At 37.9% G+C, this 21,945-nt stretch overlaps 1 protein-coding gene across 2 annotated transcripts in view; it reads right to left on the bottom strand.

Annotated features, from left to right (window-relative positions):
* Nucleotides 1-361: 361 nt before the first annotated feature.
* Nucleotides 362-21,945, bottom strand: part of GK5 (glycerol kinase 5) — a 76,066-nt gene continuing 54,482 nt past the window's right edge. The window contains exons 12-16 of one of the 2 annotated variants that reach the window (XM_029214346.1): nt 16,361-16,494; nt 9,951-10,054; nt 9,028-9,087; nt 8,528-8,661; nt 362-5,154 (exon numbers count right to left, since the gene is read on the bottom strand). In XM_029214346.1, the coding sequence (XP_029070179.1) occupies nt 5,006-5,154; nt 8,528-8,661; nt 9,028-9,087; nt 9,951-10,054; nt 16,361-16,494 (581 nt within the window). In that variant the 3' untranslated portion in view covers nt 362-5,005. The remainder of the gene's footprint in view (nt 5,155-8,527; nt 8,662-9,027; nt 9,088-9,950; nt 10,055-16,360; nt 16,495-21,945) is intronic. The other variant, XM_029214347.1, reaches the window with a different exon arrangement.

The following is a 21,945-nucleotide window of genomic DNA, read 5'->3' as shown; positions in this document are numbered from 1 at the left end:
TAATGTGCAGAAACCAAAACAAGAAATGGTATTAAATAAGAATTTCCAGGTAAAATTAAAAAATAAATCCAAAAGTTAAAGTAGACAAAAGGTAACGGGAAAATTCCCATACACATGAAAAAGATTCCTTTTATTCTGCATCCTTGATTTTATCTATAGATTTTAACAATGATTTATGATGTTCTCAATGACCATTTAATAAAACTATGAAATTCATAAAGAACATGAGAGAAATAAAATTATAAATTTACTGATGCATACAAATTGGAATCTATATTAACTGTCTTGCACAAATAGAAAAATTTTGAATTAATTTTCCACAAAATCATTCTGAAATATTTACACAAATCAGCTTATTTTAAATAAAAAATATTTTTAGGATTATGATACCTATGTACAAAACATGTATTTGTACACTTTACTTAACATTCTAAGTAAAGGTGTCTTTGAAACTTTTTTGCTATTATACAGTGTTAGTACCACACTACATAATAAGTGTGTAAGAAATACAAGAGCTCTTCTGCTCAGTACATTACAAAGTCATGTTCAAATGCTATATACATTTTGCCCAGAAGGATTTGAAAATGCTACTTAATGACTTCTTAAGTCACTGGACTGATTTTTTTTTAAAGTTTTTAAAAAGGATATTCCTTTAAGGATATGGCTCCTTTAGCAAACAACCCAATTAGCAAATGGACAAAAGATATGGACAGACATTTCACTAGAGGATAAACAGATCGCAAAAGAGCACATGAAAAGATGTTCAACATCATTATTAATTAGGGAAATGCAAATTCAATTCACAATGAGAAAACCACACACTTATCACAGTGGACGAACATAAAAAACGGTGACAACGTCAAATGCTGGTGACAACGTGGAGAAAGTGGATCCCTCATACATTGCTGGTGGGAATGTAAAATGGTGCAGCTATTCTGCAAAACAGTTTGGCAGCTTCTTGGAAAGATACGGCTCATTTAGATTGGAAACCTTATCATTTATTTTCTACACAACATAGGTATCTATACAGACACATCCATTTTATTTTAATAAACCAAATGTAATGTAAAGTGGGGGGAAAGACAATGGAAATAGAATAACAGAGAATTTCCGAAACATCTGATTCTGCAGGTTCCTGCCTCTATCATTCCCATTCCCATGATCATTCCTGCATCCTTCTAGGGGCAAAGGTCCCATGGGAATATGGTAACAAAATAACCAGTGACTCACAATAGATGCTGGTGCCAAAATACTTACAGCTATGACTATCCAAAACTTTAAAAAACAATGTGATTCTTGACGGCCTATTTGACTTCTCTGGAGTTACCCCTTTAGGCTGGTTTGAACCAGATGACCTGGATTTGAGTATGCAAGATGAGGACTCTGGGACCAGATAGATCCAGGGTGTGTTTTGGGCTTTTAATTTTAATTGAGAAACATGATATAAATTTCCCAAAGGGATTCAGAATCCGCTGGGATAGATTAAAGCCTTCTAGGCTATCTCTGGGATGATTAGAATCACTTAAAGTTGAAGAGCCCCAGGGTCCAGCTATGTCTCACCTCAAAGAATTTTAAAATTACTGCCAAACTCCTGGGCTAGATTACTTTTCAAATTAAAGACTGGTCCTCAGTATAAGTGCCTTGCAAAAGCGGGTATTTCTAAAGTTTCTTCCCTCTAACATGAGAGTGTTTGGCATTCCTAAGATTCAATCTGTTAGTCAACTGCAGTCAAATACACAAAACCTGTGAATAGGAAGGCTTCAGTTGTACCTTCGAAAGTTAATATGTATATTTATGGATGTGTATCTCTACACAAATAGATATGCAAATATATAAACATACAAAGACTTTAAGAATAAACAGTATGAGGATTCTAGTTCTCATAACAAAGTAGTCCTTCTTAATCCAACAAAACATCAAATAGAAGCTGCTCCCTATCAAGAAACACATGTAACATCAAGGACAAAATGTACATGCAAAAAAAGTTGCACTTACAAACACAAAGTACAAATTCATCCCACAAATATGAAGGCACAGAGTTAAGTTCTGTGGAAGCAGACATGTTTTCTGCTTTCAGGGAACTTCTAGTTTGGTGGAGGCTTGCGCAGAGGCAGATAAAAGAGTAATCATCTCCTTTGTTCAGAGATGAAAAGGAAACAAAAAGGCAGATCAAATCAAAGATGATCTGGAGACTACATTAATCCCATACTGAAGTCATAAATTCACTCATTAAGACCACAGAGAATGCAGACATGGGGGTGAGGGTAGGTGGATAAAAACAGCAGAAGACAATTACAGCATGACATTTTTTCCCCACCTCATTAACCAGCAAAGCAGAAACGCTATTTACTTTAAGATACTACTACTTCTTTTTGCTAACAACTATTTCCTAAGGTAAAAATGAAGCAGAGAGAAAAGGAGTATGATAGACACTTTACATTCACTGAGTCTTCAATTTTCTTCCAACAGTCTACATCACTGGTTCTCAACTGCGGGGGTGATTTTGTCTCCCAGGGGACATTTAGCAATGTTTGGAGACATTTTGCCATCATTAAGTAGATGGATGCTAGTGGGTAAAGGTCAGGGATCTGGTAAACATCCTATAATACATAGCACCCAAAACCAAAGAATTATCTGTCCTCAAATGTCAAAGATGCTGAGGTTGAGAAACCATGTCATGGTTGGATATAAAAAAATTGAAAAATCAGTAAGTCTATAGTATAAAAGCATTTAGTACCACTTTAGGAAGGATTGTACAGGAAGATTCTCCTCCTTGATAAGATAGCTACAGATCTCCTAAAATTATCTGATAGACCCATAGTGAGGAAATAAAACATGCTGAGAAATATTAGCATAGAAATTTTTTTAACTTCAATTATTAGCATACGTATGAAAAATAAACTTGAAAGGACAATTTTTTGCTAAATTGATTCTGATAATCAGCGCTTTCTACAACCACAAAAGCAAATGTGGTCATGTTTCTGATTTAGGTCAAATCTGACAAAAGATCTAGTAAACTGTGTTACTAAAAAAAAGGCCAGACATATTAAAAATAGAAGATTAACTTGAAAACTAATGGAAGAAAAAATTAGCCACTGATTTTTGAGGAGATGCTCAATTCCAGTAGAAAGATATTCAAAGTTATTTTTCCACATTATCTAAAAGATATTTCTCCTTTATTTTGTGGTTTCATGATGAGAAAGAACAATGTGGAAAATGAATGAAATAACAAATGTTTAGGTATTAATAATATCACAATTCAGTACATCCTAATACAAAAAGACAATTATTTCCTATGGACATCATACCCACTGAGGAGCAGACTCTGTAAGAAATAGTAAAACAGAGTGGCTTTCATATGACTTTGATAAGAAAGCTTTTAATTGGCCACTAAGTTTTGTAAAAAAGGATGTGAATAACAGAAAGAATGAAACGAGTAAGATGTTATCTACATAAGGGGATCTGACTTATTACAGTAAACAAAACACCTTGGCTTAACAAAAATATTTCCAAGTCTAATATCTATTACCTGTCTCTGAAATGGACGTACATGATAGTAACAGCAAACTTCCCTATAACAGTCACTTCTTTAATTACATTATTATTTAACAGTGAGTTCTATAACAGTAGGACTTTATGTGATATGATAAAGCCTGACCAAGAGGGAAATAAATACATTATTGCTGCAAATCTAAAAGGAACCTAGCCCCAAAACAGGGAGGGGCAAATAACATGAGAACATGTTGGAAGGTGGTCAACTTGCCTTAGGACAAGTTTACATCTGGCCTGAAGCTACTCACAACTCTTAGCTCTTTCTTACCTTACTCTACCCTGTTTCTATCAAGTGAGTTTGAAAATGTAGGACTCATGCTGTTCCTCTCTGTGGATCTCTGGCTCAGTGGCTGAGGGGCAGTCACTAGCTTGACTACACTCCCATCCCCTCTGTCAGCTACCTCACTGCACAAATCTCAGAGAGATGAGTAGATTGGACAAAAACAAGAAAGATACCTGGACAAGCAAAATACCCCAATGAAGGCAATTCTTAAGTCAGCAATAAATTAGGGCACTTTCTTCAAATTAAGCTCTGTCGACTAGGCACTTAATAAAAACAAAAGACGTTTACACCAGCATCTCAACAAGTAAGAAGGATAGAGAAGAGGAGAAGAAAGGCAAGATTTATATTTACTACGTGTATTTTGTAAAAAATGAGATTTTATACTTTACCCAGAAATTTTTGAAAGAAATGCTATCTGAGAAGGAAAGTATTCTCCTATTCCTTATGAATCAATACCCTTTTTGGTTTTATTAACTAAAATGATTTTTTTCAGTGTTTTTCAATATATAAAGAAAGCTCAGATTTTGGTTAAACAAGGAAAAATTAAGGCAGTGTCTTTAAACCCAATAAGGGAAAGAATTGACTACCAAATGAGCCTATCTAAGAGAGACACATTGAGCTAATATTTGGATACAACACTGAACAATTATGGCTTTAAATAGAAAATATTAAAATTCAAATATCAAAATTCCACATTTTCTTGGTTATTCTTTCTTTATAACTATATGGACTTCAAAGAGCCCACTTCATTTTAAAGAATTAAGGAAACACTTTTCACATCATTTTGGAACAAAACACGAACAGTGCTTGACCCGGAACTATTAACTCAGATAGTAAACAATTATGTTCATATTGGCCCAGTACAAACAGGAGGAGGACCCGTGACTGTCAAAACATGGTTGGAAATAGCTAGCGTCCTTTGGAATTTGCTACAAAACAGAAGATTTAAAAGTTCTGAGGTATTGTTGCCTTACAATCTTACCAAGGTTTAGAATTTTTTCAATGAGGAGTTTTGTTTTGTTTTCATAAAAGCAGTGCTTTTTCTCTCCGGTTGCAGAGCTCAGCTCCAGTCTTCTCCTCTCATTCATGGTCGTATTGTTGTCCCTGAGCTTTGTCTCATCTGCACATCACAGCAACCAGCCATGCGTGGTTTCAGTCATTCCGTTAGTGCTATGTCTTGTTATACCAATTCATGGAGCGTTTCACTGCTTTGACCCAGTTTCCCATATTCTTTTCATATTCTTGCCATTTCTTCTGTGGCTTGAAAACTATTTCACTTTGCCTCAGTTTCTTTAGTTCCTCCTTGTCAGTCCAAAACCCTATAGATGAAAAAATTTACTCTCAAGTTTTAAGGCAAATAATGAGTCCATAAAGTTTATCCACAAACCTATGTGAACTGGTGAACAGGTGAACAGTTATTACTTTAAAACACAATTCAAAATATTTTGTTGCTTTGAGCTTGGTTAGATTGACTATCCCTGCGAATAAATACATCAGGATTTTAAAATCTTTAGGTTTCTAACTAGCAGCTTTATTTCTGTGTGGAAGAGCACCAGATCATTTCTAGAGCAACCACATTCTGCCATCATTTAATTTCATGACTAGTTCTTAAGAAAAAAAAAAAAAAAAACCCAAGTAAGAAATAGTAGGGGCTTCTCTGGTGGCGCAGTGGTTAAGAATCTGCCTGCTAATGCAGGGGACACGGGTTCGAGCTCTGGTCCAGGAAGATCCCACATGTCGTGGAGCAACTAAGCCTGTGAGCCACAGCTACTGAGCCCACATGCCACAACTAGCGAAGCCCGTGTGCCTAGAGCCCACGCTCCACAACAAGAGAAGCCATCGCAATGAGAAGCATGCACACTGCAATGAAGAGTAGCCCCCGCTCATCACAACTAGAGAAAGCCCGTGTGCAGCAACGAAGACCCAACGCAGCCAATAAATAAATAAATTTATTTATTTATTAAAAAAACCAAAGCAAAACAATGACAAATTAAGGTTTTTCTTTTTTTTTGGCAACACTCTGCAACTTGTGCAGTATATTAGTTACCCGACCAGGGAACGAACCCGGTCCCACAGCAGTGAAAGCACAGAGTCCTAACCACTGGACCGCCAGGGAATCCCCCAAGTTAAGATTTTTGTCATATATCTTAAGGTAAGAGGCAACTCCTCAGGATATGCATAAAATTCAAAGTTGGGGATTAATATAAAAAATAGTTTCTTTTTCAAACTATTGCATTTCATACAAGGCTTTTAAATTCCAGTTCAAAATAATCTTGTAGTTCTGGCATATATTGTTCTTTACAAAGAGGATCATGTGATTTATAATAAAAAGCAGCAAGAAAACATATTATAACTACGATCATATGTAGTCTGAAATGGTAGCGATCCCTTGTTAATAAACTTGGTACATCTCACTTACTCTGAAGTATTAACATAGTTGACAAGTCTTCAAGAAGTACATTTTTCTCTTACCAATAAAGCTGACACATAAAATTCTTTCTTCTAAAATTTTCCATCAGGCCACATTCTATTTACAAAGTCAGTGTTTTAGACTGTCTATATTTAAAGATATTAATTATTTTATGGAAGTTATTAAAAGACTAAAAATAATCTTTATTAGTGTACTACAAGTAGATAAATCTAGTCATGAAAATAAGTATGTTCTTAAAATTCTTATTTCCAGAATTTATTATTTACACTTAATGGCATACATACTCTTAAAAGTCACTTTATTAAATGTGTATTGAACAGACAGTTTCTGGGTGAATTTTGAAAATACAGAGAATTTGCGTAGCCTTCATGTCTCATATTTCTTTTTTTTTTTTTTTTTTTTGCGGTACGCGGGCCTATCACTGTTGTGGCCTCTCCCGTTGCGGAGCACAGGCTCCGGACGCGCAGGCTCAGCGGCCATGGCTCACGGGCCCAGCCGCTCCGCGGCATGGGGGATCTTCCCGGACTGGGGCACGAACCCGTGTCCCCTGCATCGGCAGGTGGACTCAACCACTGCGTCACCAGGGAAGCCCCATGTCTCATATTTCTGAGAGAGAAGTAATCCAACCAGAAATTTCAGATTCTCTGAGGAGGTAAAACTGTTCCCTGTAGTTAGTGAAGTATCTCTGTATTGAAAAGTTTTGAAATTAAATACAGATAAAATGAAGTAGATACAACTCAAGCCACTATGTTATATGTAAGAATAACTTGCATGTGTCTGTTATTTAAAGTGTATTAAATGTTCAAGAGAATTTGACATATTTAGCTTTATAAGGTGATAAGTGTAGATCAATTTGATTAACTTTATAAACAATATTGGAATGCTTATGAGCATTTGGCTTACTGTAATGATAACCTTAATTTATTCATTTTTCAAGAGCTGTTTAAGTACTGGAGAAATTTCTTTGTTATAGTTCTAAGTTTGCTCAATTAGTCATGTGAAATTATTAAAAATAACATCAGCTGTATTGTACTTAAGAGTTGAAATATACAAAGTAACTTAAATTTGTAAACGGGAATGACCATTTAAGGGGAAGTTATTTTCTTCAACTTGAATTAATCAAACACCAATCAATGAACAAATGAAAGTGACTGTTTCAATTTTATTCAAAGTTAACAGATTTTTAGTAGAATAAAGTATAAGGTGAACTTACCAAGATTTGATGCTTTTTGGGTCCATAACTTTAATTGCTAAATAACAGCCTAAACTTTTAAGTGTAAGATATCCTGTTTTGTACAAACACTCCTCCCTTCCATACAGGAACACAGGAAAACACTCCCAGTGTCCCAAGCGTCATCCTGCTCCTAAAGAGCCCTCTAACTGGCCTCCCCATGTCTGTTCTTTACTCCTCCCAACTAATTAGTGAAAACACTCATTGCCAAAGTGATTTGTTCAAATATAGATCTAACCATGTCCTTCTGCTTAAAATTGTTCAGTGGCTCTCCAATGCATTCAAGATCAAGTCCAATCTCCTCTATATGAAGAGGCCACCATGACTGGACCTCTATGTACCTCTCCAGCCTCCCCTCTTGCTCTCATCCTATCAGCACCATAATGGGCCAGTACCTTTGCACGAGCTGCCTTCTCTACTGGACCACTCACCTCTATTCTCTCCTCACCTGGTTGTCTGCTAAGCCCTTCAAAATTGAACTATATGTTGTCGCCTCTGGGAAAGCCTACACCAATTGCTTGATACTGTGGCTGTTCGCTGGACTTATCACAGAAGAATAATAATGGGTTGACTTGCTTGACTGCTCCCACTGGAGACTCCCATAGCAGGGACTATATTATTTAAACTCTATTATTCCCAGCAGCGACTCTCATGAAGGAGGTGCTCAACAAACATTCACTAAATGAAAGAGCGGAGTGGTTTCTAATGCCAAAGACAAGCTTATCTAATCAGAAAGTTTACCCAGAGACATTCCCTTGCTAAAGACCAGACCAGTTGAGAATTAGCTTTCCTGGTCTCATTCTTCTGACTGAAGGAGAGCACCAAGGAGGGAAGAGGTGCAACCAGGCCCACCCACAGAAGAGATCACTGGAACATTTTGTGAGTGATGTGCATATGTGTACGGGGTCTAATGGACACCAAGGCTTTCCAGACCCTCTCTATCTATAATTTTGTGATTTGGGAGGAGAAATGCTATCTGTAAGAAATGGTTTTGCAAGACAGCTCTTGTTTTAATAAAACCCACACGTACCAACAGCAAGACCAGCTAGAGAAGCTGCACCTACGCAGGACATATCAACGTGGACGGGTCTGTCTATTGTCTCATTAATCAGGTCTGAAGTCATCTGCATGACAAAACTGTTCTTACAAACTCCTCCATCTGCTCTGTGGGGAGAAAGATATTGGAGATAAATTACTGTAACAAAAGCATAAATACATTATTAATTCTTTTTTAAAAAGCCACACATTTTTTTTTAGATCCTTGATTTTATTTTTAAAGTTTAAAGGTTCTTATAATACACATATGGGTGCTAAGATCCTCTCAGATTCCATATTGGGTTTTATTCTCCTTAAATCCAAAATTAGCTTTCCTTCCTCTCCAAATTCCTATGATCAAGAATTTTGTTGCAAAGAAGGTAAACATAAGTTCTTTTTGAAATCCTGAATAATCATAATCATGAAAATGCCAACAGCAGCTACCACTTAACTTCCAATTTCTAATTAAATCTATTAGGAACAAAGTTTACCTACCGGATTTTTCTTACAGGAATGTGGATCTCTTTCTGCATCACCTCATATAACTGTTTGTTTCTAGTTAAAAAAACAAGGAAACTATTTAGAGGCAGTTCATATCATAATAATTCTCTGGTTTTTTCCAATCTAGAATAATAACTGTGGTTTTATTTACATGACATTTATAAAATATGCAAAAGAAAACACTAAAGAAATATATTAGCCTAACTGGATGTCAATAACAGATGGTCAAGTAAACAAGAGGTTCAGGCCCTTCTGTTTTTCACTTTGATGCAAAAGAACATAATTTTTATTTCAGAACTAAATTTAATCTATTACCATTCCTGCAAATAAAAATTTAAAGCAAGCATCCATTTAATAGGTATGGATGACACACCATAAATAGCATCTAATAGAAATCAAATATAAAAATAATGATTTTGTAATCAGAGAAAATGTTATTTTAAACATTACAAATGTTCCATTTGTTCCATTCATGACAGCTGCGTTTTTAATTTTAATGAGCTACACCTGCCCCGTAACAAAAAGACCAAAAGAAATATACATAAAGAATAATTCTGATGAGTCAATCTTTGAGTATAAAAGAAGCATTATTAGTTAGAATTCTCCTTCATGAATAAGGAAATAAAAGACTTTGAAAGTCCAAATTTTGAATCCTTTATGCTTAATAAATTGGATATTTTAAAAATCATTCAGTTTTCAGATATCAAATCTAAGTGGTACTGGTACTATTAAATGTGAAAAAAAAGAGATGCAAAAAAATTAGTAATGAGAATAGATTATATCATATACAGTATGAATTAAACTAAAGGTATAAACAGTTAAAATTAAGAAATTTTAAAATTTAGTTTAGTAGAAATTAATAAAAGGAAATAGCGATACTGTATGGGGAGGGGGGAGTTTCGGGCAGGTTCTGGTACCTGAAAGCTATGGACTCCAATATTGCTCGTACAAGGTGGTATTTATTGGTGGAAGACTTCAAACCCATAAAAGAGGCACATGCACAGGGGTCATTTAATGGAGCCTGAAGTAAAAGACAGTAATATATTATTACTGCTCTAAATTATATCTATAGACTTGAAGGTATATTATACAATAAAAACATAGCTATGTTAGAAAAAAAAAGAATGCTCACTCATTTAGAGATAAATAGTTTTAACATAAATGATAGCCCCAAAATGATGTTAACTATTCAAATAACCTTTTGATAGGACTTAAGCAAGGATGAGTCACAGATATTAGACTTATGGGCTGGATCTTCTGTTTGCACCTGTACCAAGAAAAGGGACTGAAGCCCAGAGTAATAGATTATGAAATGCTTAGCTTGATATATGAGGAAAATGGAAAGCAGTGCCAGTATTTCCCCTTTTCTCCAACTGTAAAGTGTTTACACTGAAACTGTTTACTATGTAGAGTGGTTTTTTGAAGATATTAAGTTAGACTTAAGATAAAAAAACTACAACACAAAAAAAGTGTTTTTCAGTGTCATAACTTACACCCAATATGTTGTCAGACTTTCAAAGTAAACTCTATTTCTTAGCTTAAATAGTGTTTTTTCTTTTATTTTATATATTTTATTTATTTATTTTTGGCTGCATTGGGTCTTCTTTGCTGCGCACGGGCTTTCTCCTAGTTGCGGTGAGCGGGGGCTACTCTTCCTCGTGGTGCACGGGCTTCTCATTGCAGTGGCTTCTCTTGTTGCAGAGCACGGGCTCTAGGTGTGCAGGCTTCAGTAGTTGTGGCTCGCGGGCTCTAGAGCACAGGCTCAGTAGTTGTGGCGCACGGGCTTAATTGCTCCGCGGCATGTGGGATCTTCCCGGACCAGGGCTCAAACCCGTGTCCCGCGCATTGGCAGGCGGATTCTTAACCACTGTGCCACCAGGGAAGTCCTAGGCTAGGTCATTTATGATATTAGGCAATAACACTAAAGAATCTGCCTGTCAATGCAGGGGACACAGGCTCGAGCCTGGTCCGGGAAGATCCCACATGCCGCGGAGCAACTAAGCCCGTGCACCACAACTACTGAGCCTGTGCTCTAGAGCCCGCGAGCCACAACTACTGAAGCCCGCACACCTAGAGCCCGTGCTCTGCAACAAGAGAAGCCCCCGCTCGCCACAACTAGAGAAAGCCCGTGCGCAGCAACGAAGACCCAATGCAGCCATAAATAAATAAATAAATAAATAAATAAATAAATATTTATATTAAAAAAGAGAACATAGAGCTGTAGATTTAAAAGAAAAGAAAAGGAAAGAAATGACCCTGCCTAACATCTGCATTTAAAAGGCATAATCTTGAGCTGGAATTATGTATTCATCAGACGAAGTTTGTATTCATCTTTGTGTAGCCAGAAATGCAAGACGATTCTGGGACACAAAGATGAAACACAAAGATGCCTGTCAGGCCTTGCCATCTCACAAGGAAACAGACAGAAGAGTCCCAACACACCTACGCAAAGTCATGACAGAGGGACAGGCTAGTGTCGTCAGGAAATGATGGTCCCCAGAAGCTCCTTCTAGCTTCAGAGCTTGACATACCATCTTTACCTGGAAAACTTTCTACCACACCTCCTCCTAGTTAATCCTACTCCCCTTCCAAATTTTGGCTCAGCTTCCTCTGGGAAAACTTCGAATCCCAGAAACTAGGTCAGGTTCCCCACTATCCATTTTTATGGAACCTTGTAACTTCCCATCATATCATGTGCCAGTTAATAATCACAGATATTTGTGTGATTGTTGAAACTCCATCTTCTGTGCTACACTGTTAGCATCACAGGCAGAAACTCATCTGATGTGCTCACGGTGTGTCTCCAGGGCCTAGCACTGCACCTAGCCCCACACAGGGGATCAATACGCATTTGTTGAATCCATGAACAAATAATACTTTTCCTAATGCCTTAAATGAAGAAATTCTATATTACATCTTATCTTTATCATAGCCATGATTTTCCTCCTTGTGATCTTATCTTTTAAATTTATTTTGAAAGAGAATTTTTCGAACTTATTAAAACATCTTTTGGTGATTCACTCAGTAAAAGCTAAGTGATATAGTAAAGCTGGTCTATATACCAAGTGATATAATACTGTATGACAAAGATGGGTCAGACTCAGCCAGTTCAATTAGTCCCTAGTAGTATGTGATGGGTTTTTTGTGTTTTTTATGGTTGTGCCGCGTGCCTTGCAGGATCTCAGGTCCCGACCAGGGATGGAACCTGGGCCCCGGCAGTGAAAGAGCTGAGTCCTAACCATTGGACGGCCAGGGAATTCCCTTGCTATGGTTTTTTTCTGCGTAAAAATTACTTCTTCCAATATACCACATAAAATCCTGGCCTGAAATCACTTTTGTACAAATAGCTATGAACATAATTTACCGTTAGTAATAGGCCAACTTGAGGGGTTATAAATTCCATAGAAACCTAAAAATTTCTTAATAGGTTACAATGTCCCTGCATTTGTTAGTCCAACTGAGTCTCTCTTTGGGATGATAAAGTAGGAAAAACACTGGCAAGGTACTTTTAAGGGCCTGGTCACACCTTGCCAGGGCAGACAGCCTCCAGCCACACCTCCAATCTATCACTGCCAGGCCCATCAAGTGAGCTTTCCAGAACAGCAGGACTCAGCAAAGTTGTGTGTGGCTCTCTAAGCAAAACCAGCAGACTCCTGCCCGGGCCACAGGTCCTTGTCCCCACTGGAACCTCAGCTTAATCCGCTGGGGACTTGCACAATGGTTAAGGCCACCATGCCTCTTGTCTTTGTCAACCTAGACCCTAAAAGTAAGTTCTTCTGGCTCCAGTTATGTATTCCTGTTGTCAGAGTATTTTATGCTCTCCCAGGAAACAGCAGAGTGGTTAAGAATCTGGACTCCGGAGTCCTAAAGCCATCTCTGTCACTCACTAGCTGTGTGACACTGCCCAAGTGATAGAACCGCTCCAAACCTCAGCTTCAGGATGGGATGTTAAGAGTATCTTCTACCTTGTTGAGTGACTGAGGATTAAATGAGACCGACGCGTGTAATGAATTTAGGACAGTGCCTGAGACATAGCGAGTATTCACAGGTTAGCTGCCACTATAATTTATATTTTAATTGTCATTTCTTACTCAAAGCCTTCCCACTATTACTCACTTTCTTCATAACTCTTTTACTATGCCTTTTCAACTTTTCCTTCTGTTGTCAATAAACTCCTCTAACTCTTAACTCTGAGACGTGCCTTCCACTGATTTTGTGGTTGGTTGCTATAATGAGCCTGGCTCTGTGCTGGGCAAATGGCTTCAGCTGCAGCTATGGAGTGGAAGGTCCACAGGCTTCCATACACAAGGACCAGAAGGACTGTTCTAGCCTCCCATGACCACCGTCAGCCACCATGCATCTGCTGTCAGCAGACACGTCACCTCCCCCGTGTTTGCTTAGGCCCGCATCAATATCGTGCTTTATATCCCTTTACCTTTGCATGGCTCAGATGTCCCAGTCACACACAGAACTAGGGGGGGAATTACAGGGGGAGGGGTTCTCAGCAAACTGCTTGAATCCTTGTCTAAAGCAGCCATGTTTCATGCCCTCGTCCTACTGCTGCCACCACAACTGCAGGGGGAGAGCACAAGTCTGTCCAAGGCTTGAAAAGACAAGGTGGCCCAATCTGATTCCCTCCCCTGGAATCTGAAAGAAGAAGCGCTTCAGAGGGAACAGACGCGAAAAGGATGCGCAAGATGGAAAAAGGTTGTTGTGTTTATATCCAAACTGTGAAAAGGCAGAAAGTATAAGGAAAAGAATGACAGTTAAACAGAAGCTATGAGGAAGAAAGGGTACAGAGCAAAGCTGGTAAGGAGAAGGGAAAAGCAGAGCCACAGAGAGGCAGAAACCACAGAGAAGAACACTGAGAACTGCTACGTCAGTTGTCAACTCCTTTCCAATCCTGGTGCTCAGGAGTGTGTGAACAGCCAGCTCCTCTTGGGCGGGCAGGGGAAGAGAGGGAGGTGCTCAAGCAAGCCTGTTCCTTGCAAACCCAAGAACCTTCACTGGAGCATGACTCCTCATCCGCTGAAGACTAGGACTTGGTTCACGGTCCTGCCATCCTACTGTGTATGGCCAACATCACAGTAACTTTAACATCAGGTAGATGGCCACTGATTCTTGCCTCCGATACCTGTGAGGGATGCTCTGCTCTAGCATGCCCCTCCCCAAACCTAGACAAAGCCACAATGGCTGCACCAATTGATGCCACTCTGTGTACAGCCCTATGCTCCAGCCCATTCCCTAAAGTGGCTGCCCCACAAGTTCCCCCTGTCCTCGAAGTTCCTCCAATGCCCCTTTCTCAGATGATACCCCTGAGGCTATTAGGAGCCTTCAATATCCTGCCCACCATTACTGGCAACTTTAACAATATTCTAAAATTAAAGGCAGTATCATAGATACTTGGCCCTTCCTTCCTTCCATTCTCCTAGCCCGCATTTTCTCTAGTTGTTGACGTTGGCAACTTACAGGTGATCTCCCCACTATTTTCTGAACACCTTAGTATCAACACACTATTGTTGTTTGAATTAACTTTTGGTTTCCAATTAAGAGTTTCATTTTACATCAGGAAATAATGAGCCTGCGGTCCTTCCCCACCCCACCCACTTCAACATACTGCCAGGTTGCAATCATGGCAGGACAGGGACATTTTGTTAGCAACATGAAATTAAAATCACATCTGTGATGGTGTTGTCTAATCTTTTGGACTTTAGCAATACTTTGGTTTCTTTAATCACATAGTTTACATTATTTTTACAGGCATATGAACTGGTGGAGAAGTTAGAGTTGCCAAGACAGAGTCACAACTAGGTCCCCCAGCACATTTTTCAAAAAGGGAAGAATCCACAGTAACCTAATTAAACCCTCCCTTTGCTGATGACAACTATTCATCCAACCTTCCTCCTTAAACCTCAATCAGACAAATATTCTTCATTACCTGTCCTATCATGGATGCTATTTGGGTGCCTCACATCACTCTGAAGAGGATGCAATGCAACCTCTTTATGTAGTTAATACACTTTTAGTCCTTTGTGATAAAGTATATAGAAGGAAATTATTACAGATATTAAAATAATGCTCATTTAAAAATCTAGTTTGAAAATATGGTATTTTTAGGGATTTAAAACCATCCTGATCTAACTCCTTTCACCAGGTTCTACATTGTATTATCCAAACTTTTAAATTTTGGATTTTTTGTAACTGATTGCTTGAGTATAGACGGACTAGAAGAAAGGGAAATTTTTATTTTTTGAAAGAAAAAAATATTTAGAGGAGTATTAAAGGACTAATTATCCCCCCAAAAAGGAATTTTGTTTATAATAATATACTTGAAAACAGTTTGTAAAAGTCTTTGTAACACTCTGCTAAAATTAAAGGTAGTATCAACAGATCTTTCAATTAAATACAAAGTTAAATATTACAAAATCAAGTATTTTACTGAGTTCACTTTTTAGTTAGGCAAGGTAACCAACATCCCACATCATAACGGTTAACCAAAAGAAATTGTGATGTTTTTTTAAAATGTTAGGGACTTGCCTGGTGGCACAGTGGTTAAGAATCCGCCTGCCAATGCAGGGGACACGAGTTTGATCCCTGGTCTGGGAAGATCCCACATGCTGCAGAGCAACTAAGCCCGTGCGCCACAACTACTGAGCCCATGCGCCACAACTACTGAAGCCCGCACACCCTAGAGCCCACACACCACAACTACTGAGCCCACGTGCTGCAACTACTGAGCCTGCGTGCTGCAACTACTGAAGCCTGCGCGCCTAGAGCCCATGCTCCGCAACAAGAGAAGCCATGGCAATGTGAAGCCCATGCACCACAACAAAGCGTAGTCCCAGCTCGCTGCAACTAGAGAAAGCCTGCACGTAGCAACGAGGACCTGATGCAGCCAAAAAAAAAAGAAAAAAAAATTAATGAAACTTATAAACAACTGAAAAAAATAAGGTATAATATATACCTTAACATTATTTTTCTAATTCTCAATGGTACACCTCTTCTAACTAAAGAATGCTGATCTATTTTCCCTCACTGGTAAATGGCTATTTTTGGTCATGATAAAGTAACCATGGGTCTTATGTAAAAGTTCTATAATAAACCTGCCAACTTTTAGTTTTCACAGAGATGGAGTTCTGAGCAGAAGCCAGCAGAATTTGCCCTGCCCTCTCGTGGAATTCATGCTAGGTCAAAACACAACTTCTCAGCCCTAGAAAGTACCTTTCACTTCAGTTCTGTTCAGTGCCCACATTTTCAGATACATAATATTAGGTGTGAGTATGAAGAGGGAAATGTTTGTAATTGCCATTAACTTAAAAAAAAATACCTGCAATCCACTAAAAGATGGAACAAAATAAACTCCTTCAGAATCTTCCAAACTTTTGGCCATTTTTTCAGTTTCAGCAGCATCTGTGAACAGATCTGCAAAAACAAAAACAAACAAACAACAACAACAAAACCCTAAAACAAAACGAAGGGGTTGGGGAGGGACAAACAGAATTATGTTATATGACTAGTATTCACCTGCATCAGCATTTATTACGAATATAATGTGAGAGGTCGCTCACTTAAAAGGGTCAACACAAAGGCAATCTGCCCTAGTGCTATCTGGGTTCTCCCACTGCAAAGGTTTATGGCCCATGGAAAGGACAAGGGAGACAGAAGACCCTCTTAGATGGGCTCTGGATGTAACAGGCCTTACTTTTTTCCTTTAAAGATAATTGGGCTGTTTAAGAATCAATTCTATGTATTTTTTGGCATTAAAAACTTTATTCTCCTAAAGATTACACCCATTCTAGTTTTCTGATGAAAAGATCATCTATCTATAACAAACAAGAGAGTCAACTGAAAAACTATTCCATCTAAGGAGTTCAGTAAAGGGCCAGTAACACAGAGATACACTAAAAGTCAATTTTTATAAAACAAACAAAAAATCAAGATCTAATTTATTTAGTATACTTTTTTATTGAAGTATACATATAGGAAGATGCACAAATGCTAAATGTACAGCTGGATGAATTTTCACAGTGTGAATACACCCAGGAAACCAACACCTAGGTCAAGATGCCAACTTCTTTTGCTCAACATCATGTTTGTGAGATTCCTTTTGTTACAAGTAGTTGTACTTCATTCATTCTCATGCCTGTATAGTATTCCATTCTCACCATATACAGTTCATTCAATTATTCTACAGCTGATACGCATATGGGTAGTTTCCAGTTTGGGGCTAATATAAATAGGCCACTTTGAACACTCATGTACCTTCTTTTTGGTAAGCATATGTATATGTTTCTGTTTGTTATATACCAAGGGATGGAGTTGCTGGTCCTAGGATCTTCACATTTAGGACTAGCTTTAGCAGATACTGCTGAATCATTTTCCAAAGTGGTTTTGCCAATTTAAGGCTCTTGCCAGGCATGTGAGAGTTCCAGTTATCCCATATTCTTGTTAACAATTGATACTGTCTATGGTTTTCATTTTTACTGTTTGGTGGTATTGCACGATAGCTTGATTTTGTATTTCTCTGTTGACTAATGAAGTTGAAATCCTTTTCATTGGCCATTTGGATACACTTGTTTGTAATGTGACTCCTGAATAAGCATGTGAGACTGACAGCATAGATCAGATGCAAAAGATCAGGAATTGGTCATAATAAATATTGCTGGCCTTATACAGTAATACTTAAGTTGGTTTTATTTTCTTGTATGTTTTGTTATTCTTATAATGAAGAATTGATTAAAGACAAGACGTTTAAGGAACACCTATGATAAAACTATGGTTAATGAGGATCGCTCAATAATTATTACAAATTTTACTCAAAATGACAGTTATCAGATCCATAAGTTACATTCATTTGTTCAAAATGTCCAATAACACATCAAAATTGACAGCACTTCAAAAACTAATATATTAAGAAGAAAACACTGCTCTTAAAATCTATACTTTGAAGAAATCATGTCCAAATGTCTAAATTTTTCAACCAAGATGTGGAAAACATACTAGATGGCTGGTTTGAGGAAAGTTTTTGGTAACAGACAAAGAAACAGGGGGAAGAAAATCTAGTTTGTCCACATTCTTTACTGGTTGTTCTGTCCTTGCTTGAAGAATTTCTCTAAACAATCTTCTTCCTAAAATGCTCACCAATGAGCTGATTAATGGAAAGTCCTGTGGAGTAGGCAGACTTCACTCTGTCTCTCCCAGTGAATGCAACTAAGAATCCTGGATGCAATACACAGAAAAGCTATCTGAAGACTCAAAAGAATAAGCTAGCAGTCCAACCAAGGAACTCTGAGTACCACCAAACCAGCAGTGAGTTTCCTGTTTTTTATTTTCTCTGATATCTCCTGTCCTAGAATCAGGGACAGCCTGAAACCTGAAACTTGGGTCTGTACACCAGGTACAAATATGAAGAGCTTCTGAAGAAGCCCCTCTTTTTGGTCTGAGGAGTGAGAGTCAGGGGTCTCCACAGGACAGAGAGTGGGGAAATGATCCTGTTTTTTTTGTTTTTTGAATGTTTTTTCATTCTACCTGAATGAGAGAGAAAAAACATTGTATCTTCATGTTTTTGCAAAAACAAATAGGAAGGATAAACCAAAAACAAATGTAGTGATTATCTACAAGAGGTAGGAAGACAGGGTGAAGGGAGAGGAGAGGGAGTCAACTGCTCCTTCTTTTATGAATTTGACTTGGAAATCATGTTAAAATTCCACATTAAAAAAATGTTTTTAAAAAGGATGCAGAGGGAAAAAAACTAAAAATGAATGGTAACAGAAACAAATGAACCCAGTTCTTTTCAAATTAATAAACTCACCGAAGGGAGAAGAAAAAGAATTAATCCAGGTAATTTGAATAGCATGCTTGGACCATATACCCTTAATATAAAGAAAAAAAAACCTTTGAACATTGTTTGTTGGAGTGGTATGAGTCTAGTAACTCAAACTCTTTGGTGTATATTTTAAGATTGAGCAAATAAGTACATAATATTAATGTTGTTGGGAGCCAGGTTCTCGACGTGGTTTTTTCCACGTCGAGAAAAAACAAGTGGGAGACAAAAATATAGAACAGGGACCCTGCTCTCTCTCTCACACACACACACACACACATTTCCAGCTCTGCTACAAAGGCATTCCAGTCATTGTTCTTATATGTTTTTTAATTTTTTTAAATTTATCAAATTGTACATTTACTTATTGGCTGCACTGCATAGCTTGTGGGATCTTAGCTCCTCAACCAGGGACTGAACCCGAGCCCTCAGCAGTAAAAGTATGGAGTCCTAACCTCTGGACCACCAGGGAATTCCCCCAGTCATTGTTTTTATTTTTTTAATAAATGTATTTATTTATGTATTTATTTTTGGCTGCATTGGGTCTTCGTTGTTGGGTCTTAGTTGCTGAGCACGGGCTTTCTCTAGTTGCAGCAAGCGGGGGCTACTCTTCATTGCGGTTCGCGGGCTTCTTATTGCAGTGGCTTCTCTTGTTGCAGAGTTTGGGCTCTAGGCGTGCGGGCTTCAGTAGTTGTGGCACGTGGGCTCAGTAGTTGTGGCTCGCAGGCTCTAGAGCGCAGGCTCAATAGTTGCGGCCCATGGGCTTAGTTGCTCCGCGGCATGTGGGATCTTCCCGGACCAGGGCTTAAACCCATGTCCTCTGCATCAGCAGGCAGATTCTCAACCACTGCGCACCAGGGAAGACCCTCATTGCTTTTAAATACCATTTCCCACTAAAAGGAGGCAGGGCTCATTGGAAAAGTGGCTAATTCCAGGGCAGGGATACAAAAAACACAAGATGAGCTTAAAACCACCTCGTGCCAGAAATTAAGGAAGTGCTCAAAAATAATACAGATAGACACTTCAAAGACATAGAAGCTAGACTGAGGAAGTTTTCACTGGCCAAATCTGGGGCTATTTGAGCATGAAAAAAAATAAACAAATAAGAACTGTAAAAATTATAACCTGCTGAATAAGATAAGAAACCATGAGTTTATACTAATAATAAATTAACAGAGGAGAAGGGAAAGCTCTTCCTTATATAACAGAATGCTAACTAATAAACAGAGGGAAAAATGGAGTTAGAAAGCACCATTTTGCAACTATCATAGTGAAGACTGATCCAGGTAGGAATCATCAATGAAAGCTAAATTTAGGGGATGGGGGAAGTTTGGTGAGAAAAGGGGTATCTAGCTAATCTCAAAGTATCTCGCCACATATTATTTATTACAAAAAAATGGTAATTATACAATGGAGAAATCAGAAAATATCTTATGCACTTGAACAAAACTGACAGAACCAAAAGAGGAGTAAGAGGCACTTTGCATGTCCAGGTATGTATTCTGAGAAAGACACATTATCACTTATGCATAATTTCAGTCCAAACTATATAACCTGGATCTAGACATGAAACACCCAAATTGAGGGACATTCTATAAAATAACTGACTTATATTCTTCAAAAATGTCAATAGAAACAGAATAGTTGATGAAACTGTTCTAGATTAAAGGAAATTATACAATAAGCAATCCTGAACTGGACCCTGTATTGGAAAAAAATTGCCATGAAGGACAGGATTGGGACATCTGACAAAAGTATTGTACCCACCGTTAAATTTTCTGAAGTTAATAACCATACGTTAGCTATGTGAGAGAATATTCTTGTTCTTAGGAAATACATAGTGAAATACTACAGGAAAAGAAGTAAGATGCATGCAAGCTATTATCAAAGAGCTCAGAAAATTATATAGATATTTATCTATCTTATAGCATATTGGATGGATAGATGGATGGGTGGGTAATAGATAGATAGGTAAAGCAATTATGGCAAAATGTTGAAACATAGGGATAATCTGGGATAAAGGGTATACAAGAATTTTTGTACTATTTTTACAAGTTTGAAATTATTTCAAAACAAAAAGTTAAAACAGTTCTCATTTTCTCTTCTCTCTTTCTCCACCCCCCCACATATACGTATATAAACTCACTGAAACGTATATAGGGTAACTTAGATATGTTTAAAAGAGATTTAGTGTATCAATCTACCTTTTATGATTTGCATACTTTTACCGTTTTTGGGTTGGAAATTTAAAATGCTTCTCTTTATTTGCATATTAATAAGCATTCATCACTTTCATCTAAGTACTAATTTTTACAGAATTATAGTCATTTTCTTTATTTTCTGGACACTATTAAATTGTGTTTCAAATGTTTTCCTTGGCCCTATGCTACTTAAGAAAAGACATTTCAAATTTCCATGTGGCTAAGTACCATTTAAATACTGTTTTTACTATTCATTTCTAACTGTATTACATAACAGGCTGAGATGTCCCACTCTTGTTTTTTTGTTTTTGTTTTTGCGGTACGCGGGCCTCTCACTGTTGTGGCCTCTCCCGTTGCAGAGCACAGGCTCCGGACGCGCAGGCTCCGCGGCATGTAGGATCTTCCCGGACCGGGGCACGAACCCGTCTCCCCTGCATCGGCAGGCGGAATCTCAACCACTGTGCCTCCAGGGAAGCCCTGAGAGGTTCCACTCTTGCTTGTCTAAGTACGGCACTGAGAAAAGGATTTGGTTCTGTGCGTGTGTGTGTGTGTGTGTGTGTGTGTGTGTGTGTGAGAAAAGGGATTTACACAGACTTGAAATAAAAACATAGATGAACAGGAAGAAGAATGAAGAACAGAAAAGATGTACACTCTGTTGTCTATTCTTGACCAGCAATTTGCCCCATAAATTACACATCACAGAATTAAAAGCATTTATTGGAAGGAAAAAAAAAATACCATTTTGAAACATTGGACAGGAACATTACTTTCTTTTGTAGAGCAAGCATGCACACACATAAAATCTTTAAGCCCAGCTTAATTAGGGGCTCTTTTTAGTGTTAAGATCACTTCAATCTCTTAAAAGGATATCCAAAACTATGTTCTTAA

This window comes from Monodon monoceros, unplaced genomic scaffold (genome assembly GCF_005190385.1).
Source record: "Monodon monoceros isolate NGI ecotype Baffin Bay Population unplaced genomic scaffold, NGI_Narwhal_1 Super_Scaffold_11, whole genome shotgun sequence".
In the NCBI taxonomy this organism is placed as follows: Eukaryota; Metazoa; Chordata; class Mammalia; order Artiodactyla; family Monodontidae; genus Monodon; species Monodon monoceros.
Note: the sequence above shows the minus strand (reverse complement) of the source record. Positions and strands in the feature narration are given on the sequence as shown.